At 30.5% G+C, this 13,979-nt stretch overlaps 1 protein-coding gene across 3 annotated transcripts; it reads left to right on the top strand.

The window, feature by feature from the left end:
• Nucleotides 1-9,460: 9,460 nt before the first annotated feature.
• Nucleotides 9,461-11,801, top strand: LOC110642928 (chaperone protein dnaJ 49). 3 transcript variants are annotated; one of them, XM_021795127.2, is made up of 3 exons: nt 9,461-9,637; nt 9,787-10,918; nt 11,475-11,801. In XM_021795127.2, exon 2 carries the CDS (start codon nt 9,806-9,808, stop codon nt 10,901-10,903), a length of 1,098 nt encoding a protein of 365 aa, XP_021650819.2. In that variant the 5' UTR covers nt 9,461-9,637; nt 9,787-9,805; the 3' UTR covers nt 10,904-10,918; nt 11,475-11,801. The 3 variants fall into 3 exon arrangements, with proteins under 3 accessions (XP_021650819.2, XP_021650818.2, XP_021650820.2); XM_021795126.2 differs by lacking the exon at nt 11,475-11,801 and having other exon boundaries at nt 9,787-11,093; XM_021795128.2 differs by lacking the exon at nt 11,475-11,801 and having other exon boundaries at nt 9,759-11,093.
• The last annotated feature ends 2,178 nt before the right edge of the window (nt 11,802-13,979 follow it).

Here is a 13,979-nt window from a genome sequence, read left to right as displayed (position 1 = left end):
TAAAAAAAATATTTTAAAATTATACCACAAAAGCAATTACATGAAATTAAATTATCACAGGTATAACATGATCCTGTAGTATATCTAATGAATTACAAACTCCGTCTACCGATAACCCATTAAATACACTACAAGAGATTTTAAAATAATTTTCTTACTTTTTGAAAGTGGTGAGCATTTCTAACAAGCATTAAAAACATTTAATTGAAGTTTAAAAGTTATGTAAAATTTTTATCCATTTTTATTTTTTCTCAAATTTTGGAAAAATTTCGAAGAAAAAACTTCCAATATAACACTTCGTCAAATCTCAACCACCATTTCAACACAAATCGACACAAATTATCTCAACTCCCATAATTCAAATCAAAATTTCACAACTCAAAATTTCAATTCAAATATTTTTGAAAATAATAATAATTAATTTCATACATATTTCATTAAAGAAAAATTAAGTTACATTCATCAGTCCAGAAATTTAATCTGAAAATCCAAAATAATAATATTACAAAATATGTACAACTGCTCATGACCAATTTACAAATGTACATATAATTAATTACATCAAAATAAACATGTACAATCATGGTATAAGATTATACCCGACAAATGGTCTAGAAGTAGCTCTGAAATTCTTAGCAGCTCACTCCGCTGCTCTACTAGTCTCTCTATCTGCGACAGCAATGAAAAACTATCGCTGAGTACAATGACTCAGTGGTGCAAAACATAACAGAAATACAATTTTATATGTAAATCAAATTACATTTATTCAATTATGGTACTGAAAAGGAAAAGCAGATACAAAACACAATTTATACTTTTAGTCAAACATTCTCATTTCGGAAGTCATAAAACAATTTCATAAAAACACACAGTTATATCATGCTATCAGTACAATGTTCATCTCAATAGCCAAAGGCTTATGAGGAATCTCAATGCTAGCTAGCTCAATCTATGAGTACCCATTCAATTTATTCCTCTAATTCCTCCCACTAGGCATGCTAGTGAGACATTCAAATATATGGTCATGACACTGTGGTTTCAAAACTATCTTAACATTTTACTAAATATTTATTGACAATTCAAACACATACAATTAAATTTCCAATAACTTAAGTCAAAAGCATAATATTTATTTCATTCGCAAATTTACAATAAAAATAAATCATAATTTATTCATCAAAATAAATTGTCAAGAGAATTTATAGAAAAATTTTATGTTGCGTACAAATCTTGTGTGAGTCACATCCAGGCCTTGACTCGATGTCTCGAGTTCTTTCTCGGTATTCTTTTCAACTGAAACATAAAATTTCACAGTGTTTCAGTATCACAACTTATAATAAATCCAATAACAAATTCACATCTATTTATTTCTAGCTCTAATACGCTTAAATTAACGTTATTTGAATTTTGCATTTTTTACTATTCACAATACTATTCAAGTCAAATTGTTGACTTCTTATACTTATTAGGTATGAAAATTTCAATTACACCCACATGCCACATTTTGATTACCAAATTTGTTGATTTTAATTGCCCTTTCAATTTTTAGGTCTCCTAATTGCATTTCCAAATTTTCAAATTTGATGTCCTGTTTTGCACTATTTCATTGATCAAGTTGTTGTAGAAATTTGATAAAGTGTTCTTCATAAAAGTTGTTCCTTATTGTCTTATCTTTAATTCCCTTTTTGAATTACTTCATTTGGAGTTTTGTAGCCCAATATATGGCTATTTGAACATGGCTGGTTGGATTAGTCTAACTCAGATTTCTGGGCACCTAATTTGGTTCTGGCAGTTTTGGACCACTAACTTTAGGTGGCAAATGACTGGGTTATGGGCAGAATTTAGATTGGTATTCTTCATGAAAGTTGTAGTGCTATGTCATACCTTTCAAATGCCATAAAAATTAGGTCATTTGGACCTGTATAGCCCAAGTTATGGCCAAATGAACAAATACTATTTATTTGGTCATTTTGGTACAGTGGCAGTGCACAACACTCGGTTTTGACTTAATTGTTCACTATGTTAATGTCATTTTACGGGCATAGTTTCTGAATAAAAATTGTGTCTTTATGTGTCTATTTTCATTTCCAATTAGCTTCACACCAATTGGGTTGGTAAATTTTCAGTTTTGATCCCTGAAAGAGACCTAGGTCAAGCTGTCAGAATAGTGACCCTAACCAATGCGAATTACAATTTCATTCTACCAATTCAAACATACCACAAATTGTCCAAATTGACCATTTTTCACCTCAATTAAGGTCAATTGCACTAATTGATTGTTTTCCCAAATTTTTTTTTTCTAATTTTCAAGAGGCCAAGAACCCTAATTACACAATTTTATAATCTAATGCAATTTAAGTGTATATTCATTGTTTACATACTTAATTCAACCTAATTAACCATGCAATTCCATCAAAATCATTCAATTCAACCTCCACCTAAGGCTGGCCAAAATTTCTAATTAATCCCCCATAGTTGTTTTTTTTTTTTTATTTTAAGTTAATTTCTAGGTTACTTGAACTAAGAACACAAGTAATCAACTAAAATATTCAATTCAAACTACTCACCTTTCTTTGATGTTCAATTCTTCACTTCTTCTCTTTTTCTTCTTTTTTTCTTTCTTCTAATGCCTCCTCAAGTGAATATAACAAGCTTTCGAGGGTTAATTTTGGGGAAATTAGGGTTTAGTTAGGTGAACTCAAACTTTGCCCTAGCTTTAATGGTGGATTTGGCAATGGAGGTGAGAGAGGGTGAGGGCTGCCGAATTGAGTGGGAGAGGAAGAAGTGATTTTCTTTTTTAATTTTGATGTATTTTATGTTTATTTTAACTAATTTGACTTGGTCAAATAAATTGGGTAAATTAAATTTAAATTATGATGTCATAAATGTGAGGTAAGGTGATGTAATAAACTTTTCTTTTCTCTTTTTCCATTTTCTTAAATTTTTAATAGTTCTTTAATTTAATTTTCGATTCCAAAAATTTCGTTTCTCCGATTTTATTGGACAGTTAGGTTAGGAGTAAGCTCTAGGGGTGAATTGACCAAATTGCCTCTCGTCGGTTCGATCCGGTTTGCAAGTAATTCAATATTTCTTCCGGATCCCTAACCTAATTATTTGACCTGCTTAACAATTCTTTTTCTGTGATTTTCTCTTTTCCACTGTGTTCGCAATAGTCCTTAAGACAATGGCGTCACGTTTTCCGGTTCAAAATTCAGGTTAAAATTGACATCGCAGTCACTTTCTAGGAAGGTCACCCATCGCTGTGACTCCTGGCTCATTTAACATTTTATGTTTTGTTTTTCTTATTTATACGTAACTATCTGACACTAATTATTTGCATTCAGGGCTTATCTAGGTGTTTTAGATGTGATTCTAATATCCTTAATTGTCATAACCGACACCGATTACCAGAACAGAAATATATCAGGCTATGTATATAGTGGTGTTACATAAATACTTTGCACTCTCTCTTCTTTTTATATATTTAATAAATTTTAAATTACTTTAATATTATTTTATTTTTATTTATCTTATTTTATTACATATTTAATAAAAAGACATAATTTTAATGATGTATTGAATTATATATGTATATCTATGAATTATGAAAAAATAAATAAAATTTATTTTCATAGTTATGGTAAATAAGAAATTTATATTAATGTTTAATTTTTATTTTTTTATATTTTTTATATTATAATTAATATTTTTTAAATTATGTATATGCGTAAGTAATTTCATTAAATTATCTATAAATTTAATTAATTAATTATATAAATTCTTTAAATTATGATTAAATATTAATTCCCTAATCATTTATATATAAGTTATAAAATATTTAATTATTACACTTCAATATTATAATAAGTTATTATTATTATTATTTAATTATTAAAAATGCCTAGAAAACTCTATTTGATTAAAGATGAATAAAAATTAAGAGTTAATTATATTAATTTATTAATTATACCCAATAAACACAAATACTAATTTTATATATGTTCCATTTGCTGCCTAATGAAGAGGTGATCCAGATTTTTATAAAATAAATTTAAGGAAATAAGATTATAAGTCTATCAAATTTATAATAAGTAGTAATTTTTAATTAAAATTAATTATGGTAATATTTTTTTATATTTTTTAAACAATTGTAATATATAATTATTATATAATTTAATTTTAAAAAAAAATCTTTAATTATGTTGATTTTCCAATTTAAATAATACATGAAAAAGTACTGTTACTAAATATAATTGTCATTCATTATATGATTTTTTTTAATTTAAAAAAGTTAATGACAATTATTTAAAAAAAAATAAAATATTTTTAAACACATTTACTATAATTAAATTTAGTGTTTAATTGTTGATGATTTAGTATTTAAATTTGACAACTTAAGATATTTAATTTTAAAATTCATGAATATTATCATGACTATCTAATTATTACCACAACTAAAAGTTTAATTTCTTTTAAAATATCTGCTTCAAATCAAAATCTAACATATTTAAATTTTTATGAAAAAGTAATGATTGAATTTTCTTTTAAATATGTATAATTATTAAAAATTAATATTTATCCATTAATTTTTAATTTTTTTAAGGAGAGAGAAGTTAATATTAAGTTTTTTTTTATATTTTTAAATAACTGTAATATATAATTACTAAATATATTTATCATACGTTATTATGTTCTCTAATTTTTAATTTAAAAATATTAATTACAACAAAATCAAGGCTCATATTTACTTTGAAGAAAATTCAATATTTAAAAATATTGTCTCTTCCTTTTTATATATTTAATAAAATTTAATTTACTTTAATATTATTTTATTTTTAGTATTTTAAAATGAATTAATAATAATAATAATATTATTATTATTATTATTATAAAAAAATAATAAATAGCAATTATATAGGATATTAAATTAAAATTAAAGGTTAAAATTATGAAAGATGAATATTCTATAAATACTATATGAAATTTAATAAATATTAATAAATTTAATTTAACCAAATTTTTTAAAAAAATTTCTATCAATGAAATTGGCGTATATGGTAAGAGAAAAAATTGTTAGCAATAAATTTAATTTAATATTGTCACTTGTGGCATAAATTTGACAATTTTAGAATCTTATGCGGCAACACAAGAAAAAACTTGATTGCTTTAAATATTGTCATATGGTATGTGACAACACATGAGAAAACTTGATTGTTTTAAATATTGCTATATAACATAAATATAATAATTTTAAAATTTTATGCGACAACTGTCACGACCCAACCTATGGGCCGGACGGCACTAGGACCTGGGCCGGCCTAAAGCCCTCGAGGCCTGTAGTAAGCCTAACTGTTCATTAATCCCAACTCTAAGGCCCATTTTGGCCCAAATTCAAGAAACCAAACGGACAGAGTCCGGCCATAAAATGGACTTTCCAACGGGGAGTTTTCGACTCACCCGACCTGTAAACACAATAAATACTCAATTGGGGAGCTCAGCTCACCCTCCACATACTCATCAAAGATAAAATAAATGGGAGCTCAGCTCCCTCATCCAATCCATCAAACATGCATAGAATATTAAGTTTACAGGTCCAAAATAATAATTTAGGTTACAGACCCAAATCAAATAAACATTTATAACACATGCGGAAATTCTAAGATTTAACAAGTTTATACAAACATTAATAATCGACCTGCGAGGAAGAAAGCAGGTTAACCTCAAAAATATCCTCCTGTGGCCTGGAAAAATATTGAACAGGAGTGAGTGTTCGACTCAGAGAGTAAAATATCAATTTTAACCATAATCTCTATAACTATCTAAAACTAATGCAACCTGTGGAATGAAATGCAACATCAACAATATTTTCACATCATAACAGCAAAAAGGTAATTTGGAGCACTCACGCACCCTGTAACATCAATCATAATATATGGGAGCTGATCCCCTATACAGCTCTCTTAAATCCAACCTGGTGCCGTGAAGAACTCACTGACTTCCACTTAATAACCAAATCGGGTCAAGAACTCAAGCCGTGTCTACCCCAAGGACCGGTCCAATGAAGATCTCAAGCCGTGTCTACCCGTCTTATCCATAGTCCACACCACATCACACGCACGCCAACGCACGCACACTGCTCCAAATTACCACAACAACATCCATGGCACGCTAACTGTTATGAATGCAACATAAATCGTGCCTAGAGTTTATCTACATAGATATACGCATATAAGTGATGCATGGGCATGCGTGAACATATAATAATATCGAAATTACAATTAAAATTAATATTTTACTCACAGACTTAACAACGGTCACTGTGGCGGCTGGGCGGAGGAAGAAGGCTGTCCCGGCTCACCTGACAATTACATTACATTTATTTAATACAAATGACTCAATACAAATCAAGAAAAGACCAATTACATTCTAAGTCGTGCCGAAAATCCGACAGAGTCTCCCCTATACCTAGGACCTACCCAACCTGCAAAAGGACTCAAAACACACTTCTATACTCACAATCCATATATCCACAACTCAATCACATCACACAGCCCCTCCTGGGCCCATCAAATCAGTCATCCATCACAATATGTAAAATTTCAATTTAGTCCTTATAATTGATCATTTTTGCAAAAACTGCCCAAACAAGTTCTAAAAATTCTAAAACTTTGCCCCGCGGTCCTTAGCAATATTACTAGGCTATTGCAAAAAGAATCATAATTTTATAAGCTACCACGAATATTTTATGGATTTTTAATCCTATTTAAACACTAGAAAATTACGAAAAAGCAAGGTTCGGGTTTACCTTTGCCGATTCCGATTTCGAGGACGCGCTCAGGACATCTGACAATGGGGGGGTAGCCAAAACCTCGATCCAATTCGGGGACTTTTCGGAAATTCACGCACTGGACAATTGTCGAATTTCCGCGAATTGAGGATACCTACATGAAGCCCATAACACGGGGGTTAGTACATAAATTTTTCAGAATTTTCTAAGCTCATTAAATGCTCGGAAAAACACTGCGAAGTTCCATGGGACCCACCGAAAAACGATGTCGGAAAAATTCGAAATTTATGTCGCCGCGAAGCTCTCGACGAGTGGAGCGTGCTGGTACCCTCGGTTTTCTCGTGGGATTCACGGTTTTCGAGAAATCTAGCCCAAAAGTCGAAATGGGCTAAAAACTTCCCGAGCAAAAATCGGACAAACCGATCAATGGATTTCGGTGTTCTTGGTGTCTATGGAAAGCTCTCGTCGAGTAGATGATTTTAGACATAAGACCCGGTCCAATTGGTGGCCGGATCGGCCGGATGTTGGCCGGGGAAGTCGAGGAGAGAAAAGAGAGAGAGAAGGGAGAGAGGTCGACGCGCGCGGGGAAGGGAAGAAGAAAAAGAAAAAGGCCGGTCCGATTCGATCGGTCCGATCCGATCCAGTTCGATTCGGCCGGTCCGATTCAAGATACAAAATTTTAAATTTTTACTCTACCTCGGGACTGAAAACGAGGTCCAAAAATTTCGAAAAAATTTCAGAAAACTCAGAAAAATACATAGACTCCAAATATATTTTTAGTTTTGCCACGTGGTCTTTAAATTAATTTTTAAAAATCATCAAAGTTTATATTTTCGAAAAATCGAACACGATTTTTAAAATTCGAAAAATCTCAAAAAAATTCTTAAAATTTAAATAAAATTAAAATACCAAAATGCCCATAAAATTTAAAATTTTGGGGTGTTACAACAACATCAAGAAAAACCTATTCATTATATATATATATATATATATATAAAGCAGATAGATTTTTCTTGATGTTGTCACATAATATTCTAAAGTTATTATATTTATTAAATTAATTTTATAGATTAATTTTATTATAAATATTTATCATTTAAAATTCTTTCACTGCATCATATTAGGATTTGATATCTTTATCTGTAAATTAAATTTTATTTGGTGTACTTAGTTAATTATTTTATTCACATACAGCTTGTAATTTACATACATAAACACATTCAACGGTGAAAATAATTTTTTTTATTATTATTATCGATAAAATTATGTTTCTGTTCGTTATAATTGTATAAGATTTACGCAACTTTTTTAAGCATTATGATTTTAAAATTATTTTTCTCAATAAAATATATATTTCATATTTAAATTTTAAATAGAAAATATTATTTATGTTTTTTAATGATAAGATAATATTAAAATTACTAAACATATATATAAGTTATAATTTAAATATATCAAAATAATTTTAATTAATGTAATAATATTTAAAAAAAAAAACAAATCCTAGTAAATCTATAACATAAATTACAATAGGATTAAAATAAGATTTCTAATACAAGTAGAATTATTTTTAAAATAGAATTAAAATTTTTATTTATATTTTTAATTTATATATTATTAATATTATTTAATATTTATAATAAAAATTAAAGATATTATAATCCATTCAAAAGTTTGTCCTCCATTCATACATCTATGTATATATCATATTATATATTATAGATTACATATTCAGATTTTAATTAAGCCCATAATTTTTTTTAAAAATATATGTAGAGCGTTAATTGAAAATAAATTTTAAATAAAATTAAACCGAGCAGCCTAACACCAATAAAAAACTACAAAAACAATCTAATAACTAACTTTCTATGCTTATTTTTATTATTAAACAAATTATTATTAATTTATTTAATAATAATTATTTAATTTATTCAAAACAAATTAATTATTGAATTTCCTTCCAACATATATACAAATAATAGTGGATGAATTCTATGGTTATTTTATTTGAAGTAAATAGTTTTCTTTCATTTTATTTAAAATATATAATTTTAAAATTAAAATAATTATTTCATATAAAATTATATTAAATTAATAATTTTAAATTAATAGTAAATTAAATTATTTATATGTAGTAAATTATAAATAAAAGTATTTATTATTATTATTATTTTAAAACAATAAAATTATTGTATATATTTATATCAATTATTTTTGGTTCATATATTTTATAATTATTAATATTTTATTATTTCATAAAAATTTAAATACTCTCATTACATCACCAATTAATATTTTTTTAACCATAGACTGAAATAGTAATTTATGTAAAATTTTATTCATAGTTTGAAGTATTTGATTAATTAAATCTTTTAAATTATAACTAAAAATGAATGAAAAGATATTTAAAAATAATAAAATAATTAAAATATTTCATAAAATAAAAATTTAAGAATATATATTTTTTTTATATTAAGAATGTTTAATTTATTTTTTTTAAATAAAAAAATAAAAAATTAATAACGATAAATCTATAATAAAATAATAATTTTGTAATAAAAAATATTTTTTATTAATTCATATTTTTTTAAAAAATAATTGTTTTACAAAATAAAAATATAATTTTATATAAAATATATAATTTTGAAAAAATTTTAATTATTTTTATAAAAGAAATTCCTGCGTATCAGAAACTCACGAGGACGAGAACTCCACAGATATTTGTCGCTTTGTTTCCTTTTCCTTACCGTTTCTCCCCTCCACAAATCTCCCAAATCATGAAACCCTAATCCAGCAATTAACGACCCTTTAAATCTCGATTATCCTTTGCTTTCCCAATCAGATTCATCCGTAAGTTCAAATCCTTTTCAATTTTCTTTCTCTTTTGCTCGACTATTATCTCGCAAACAATCCAATTAATTTTTCATTGTTACCAATATCTGCATTTTGATAGATTGATTTTTTTTATTAGGGTTTGTATTAATTTTATATTTTGTAAGGTTATTTATTTTACAACAAATGGATGGGAACAAAGACGACGCCTTGAAATGCTTGAAAATCGGTAAGGACGCACTAGAATCCGGTGATAGAACTCGTGCTCTGAAGTTCATTACCAAAGCTCGCCGCCTAGATCCTACTCTCCCCGTCGACGATCTCTTATCGTCAATAGATAAGGATTCGTCTCCCGATCAAACGGCTGCGAGTACTAATGGACCCACCGGCACCACAACCAATGAATCTAAAGTTCGCCAAAGGGTTCCCTCAACTGGGTCGTCTTCATCTGCCTCTGCCTCTGCCACTGCCTCATCGTCCTCAGCCACGTATACTGAGGAGCAAATCACTATCATGAGGCAAATCAAGAAGAAGAAAGATTATTATGACATTTTGGGATTGGAGAAAACTTGCTCTGTTGAAGATGTTCGAAAAGCGTATAGGAAATTATCCCTTAAAGTCCATCCTGATAAGAACAAGGCGCCCGGAGCTGAAGAAGCTTTTAAAGCTGTCTCCAAGGCATTCCAGTGTCTTAGCAATGAAGAAAGCCGGAAGAAGTATGATCTGACCGGGAGTGACGAGCCTGTTTATGAGAGGCGGGCTCCAAGGCATCATGGAGGGCAGGGAGGATACAATGGATATAATGATGATTTTGATCCGGATGAGATTTTCAGGCAATTCTTCTTTGGAGGAATGCCGCCTGCGACTACCCAATTCAGAAGTTTCAATTTCGGGGGAGGCATGGGGCCGAGAACAGCTGATAATGCATCTGGGTTTAATGTGCGTGCATTGATTCAGCTGCTGCCTGTTCTTGTCATCTTGCTTTTGAACTTTCTGCCGTCTTCAGAGCCACTTTACTCGCTCTCCAGGTCATATCCTTATGAGTACAGGTTCACTACTCAGAAAGGCGTTAATTTTTATGTGAAGAGTACCAAATTTGAGCAGGATTATCCACCGGGTAGCCAGGAAAGGGCAACATTGGAAGGGAAAGTGGAGAGGGATTATGCGTCTGTTCTTGCACAGAATTGCAGATTTGAGTTGCAGAGGCAGCAGTGGGGTTTTATACGGGAGACGCCTCATTGTGAAATGTTGCAGAAGTTTCAGTCTGGGGCCTCAGCAGCCTGATGAAATGGATCTGAGGTTGAATTTTATATTTAGAATTGACTATTTTTACCCGAAAAGGTTACAGATGATGTAATATTTGATAGATTAAGGCCCAATAAGTATTTGTTCCAATTTTTGCCTTTGGCATAGCTTAAGCATGCAAATTTGCGCCAGATATTTTTCCTTATTTTATCATATTTGTTTTTGGATATATCTACTTATATGTTAGTACTACAAGAGTGCCTTAGCAGGAGTAAATAGGCATGCGGACGCTTAATTTTATTTCTTAAAAGTGAATGATGCTCTAATGGCTAATTCCATAACTTAGCCTAGACGTTCTTCATGTCCTTGAAATTTCCATTATCTAATAATTGTTGCATATGAAGCCATATGAAACTGGTTGTCGGAGAGCTTATTACTAATTGAAAATTGGTGCTATTTGGCTTATCCTTGAGGGCAAGTGATCTTATAATTTTTCTCTCTCTCTCTCTTTATCTCTCTCTTTCATGAAATGATCTGCTTTTAGTTTTGTTGCAATTTGATGTGGACATGTATACAAACTTGCAGTTAGAGTCTGTATTTTCTTTTGCAGATGCTCATCTGGTACAACTGGATCAAATATAATTTTGAAGACATGGAGCATTGGGATTTATGGAGGAAATGAAGGATAATGGTTGTGATTTTTAGATTCAATATTATCAAATATGAATCTTCTTTATACCTTTCTCTCCCTTAGCACATAAATAAGGTGCTACAAACTTCTGGTCTCTTGTACATGCTCAATGAGTCTTCCTTAGAACAGCATGTGCTATAACTTGAGTTTTAGTTTGTGTTTAGCACTTGTTTCGAGTGCTTGCTGAATAGTGCAAATTACAGCTTAATTACACCATGACCATCTATAATAGGTTACATTATCCAATATGTTCTGTGATACCTTCTGCTCTTATTTACATGAATTCATGATGTTTTGAGAATTCTTTGTTGGAAAATACTTACGTCTATTTGTATGCTGAAGTTGTTGACACCTAGTTGCTGATATTGAGGATCTGCTGTGAAGATGCTTGGCACAATCTTTTTGTTTGGCTTTTGTTTTATTGGGTATTCATGGATCATGGGGCCAGCTCTTTTGAGTTCATTGTTTTGCTTGATGGAAATGACAGAGTTACATTCACATATTTATTTATTTATTTATTTTCGCTTGCAATGATTTAACCCAGAGAATTTTTCTTGAATTTTTTTACTTATGTAGTTTAATTCATTAGGTCTCTGCGTGAGTACTGCAAGGGATTTGTTTTTACATTTAAATGTGTTGATTATGTGAATATGTTTTTATAAAGTAACTATCAGGGAGGAAATTTCTTCTGGGAGACCATGAATTATTGATTCTTTCATGAGAGTTTAATTTGTAGGTTAACACTGCCTCTATGTTCCTCTGAGTTTTGTACATAGTATAACCATAAGCTGCTTATAATTAATCAATGTACTGTGCATGTGAATTGCAGAAATGTTTAAACCTATCATCTCAACTTAAATGTCCCCTCTTAATGAAGGATAAAAGGTCAAAATTTTTTAGTTGTCGATGGTATGTTATCATGTTACATTGTCTTTGGAAGGAATGCGAGTCAATATGTGGCTGTGTGGTTTCAAATTAGTTTGTCTTTGATGACAAGTGGAGTACACAGCTGGTCGCATCCAATCATGTCATTTCCATTTTCCAGCCCTGCAGCATGAACTTTACTGTCTCTATCTGAATTATTATTTTTTTTTTTCAATAACGTGGAGATAAACTATGATTCTGTTTGTGTGTGCTTATTACATGGTTGTATCTTTAAACTCTTAAATCATTTATTGTTCATGATCATGAGGTTGAAAACTGGAAGTTTACAAAGTTCTAGTTTCAGTTTCCGACTTGATAGCTTAACATCTTCATCTACGCATGGGTGCTAGAGCGTGTGGTATTTTCAATTGTAATGCTCACCCCCAAGGAGGTAAAGATGTTGTTTATGACCTCTAAAACTTGGGGTCAATTGATTTCTATATTCCATCTCACTGACGTCACTTTATTGTTGTATGTTTGTGCAACTGTGCATGTGTGTCTGTGTTTCGTGTTTTGCTTTTCCAAAGGCATAGTGCCTTTGAAGTGAAAAGTTCAGGATTTAGATTTCTTGATAATGTTGACCTTGCATAGGCGCGGACAGATTTATGGACTAAATCTTAACGTTGTGCGAAATAACATCAACATCATGTTCTTGTGAATGTAGACTCGCAAACCTTCTGGTCATGAATGCGGTTGCACGATACTCACTTGTTCTACTACCCTGCACTGTGTGCATGATAGATGCCACACAGGAATGGCTTGTTACAACTATACATGCAATCTTCTCTCTCCCTGCAAAATCACCATCTTTTATAAGCTAAAACAACAGGGACTTCTCACCTATTCCCCGGGGGGAATGCCTTTTTTTCTTTTTGGGTCTGAAGATGAGAAAATTCAATAACTAAACCTAAACAGGCAGTGAGCCTTGTACACTCTGGTGCAACACCTTTTAGGCTAAGAAATGAGTTGGTCTGTTATAGTTCCTTTTGACATACTTAGAGGAAACTAAGTCTCTAATCAAATTATATATATCAAACATCACATTTGAAATATAAAGAGAAGGTTGATTAGAGAGAATAGCCTGAAATAAGATCTGACAGTAACCTTAAAAGATGATCTGATTACAGCCCCTTTTCACCGCCATTTGAATTGCATTTCTCAAGCTAGACTTTTCAACACCAGTGGATTCGAAATGTGGTAACATGAACGGCAGCCTCAGTCCTTCAGAGCACTTGTATGATCTTGAAAAAAAATTGCCACTGATCCCCTATGTCAATTGGAATCCATTGTTGCATCAAAATTGGCTTTCAAAACATTTGGTGTAGGTGCCCAAGAGATTTGCTAAGTACTTAGAGGGTTAGGTGGATGCTGGTGAGGAGGTTTGGCTTCGTTGAAGGCCTATTGAAAGGAAATGGCCTCATTAATGACCTGATGGTAATCCTGCTGATGACCTTGAAAAATATGAGCATGTCTACATTTCTAAATGCCCCAAAGAATAAA

The sequence above is a fragment of the Hevea brasiliensis genome, chromosome 13 (genome assembly GCF_030052815.1).
Source record: "Hevea brasiliensis isolate MT/VB/25A 57/8 chromosome 13, ASM3005281v1, whole genome shotgun sequence".
Classification (NCBI taxonomy): Eukaryota; Viridiplantae; Streptophyta; class Magnoliopsida; order Malpighiales; family Euphorbiaceae; genus Hevea; species Hevea brasiliensis.
Note: the sequence above shows the minus strand (reverse complement) of the source record. Positions and strands in the feature narration are given on the sequence as shown.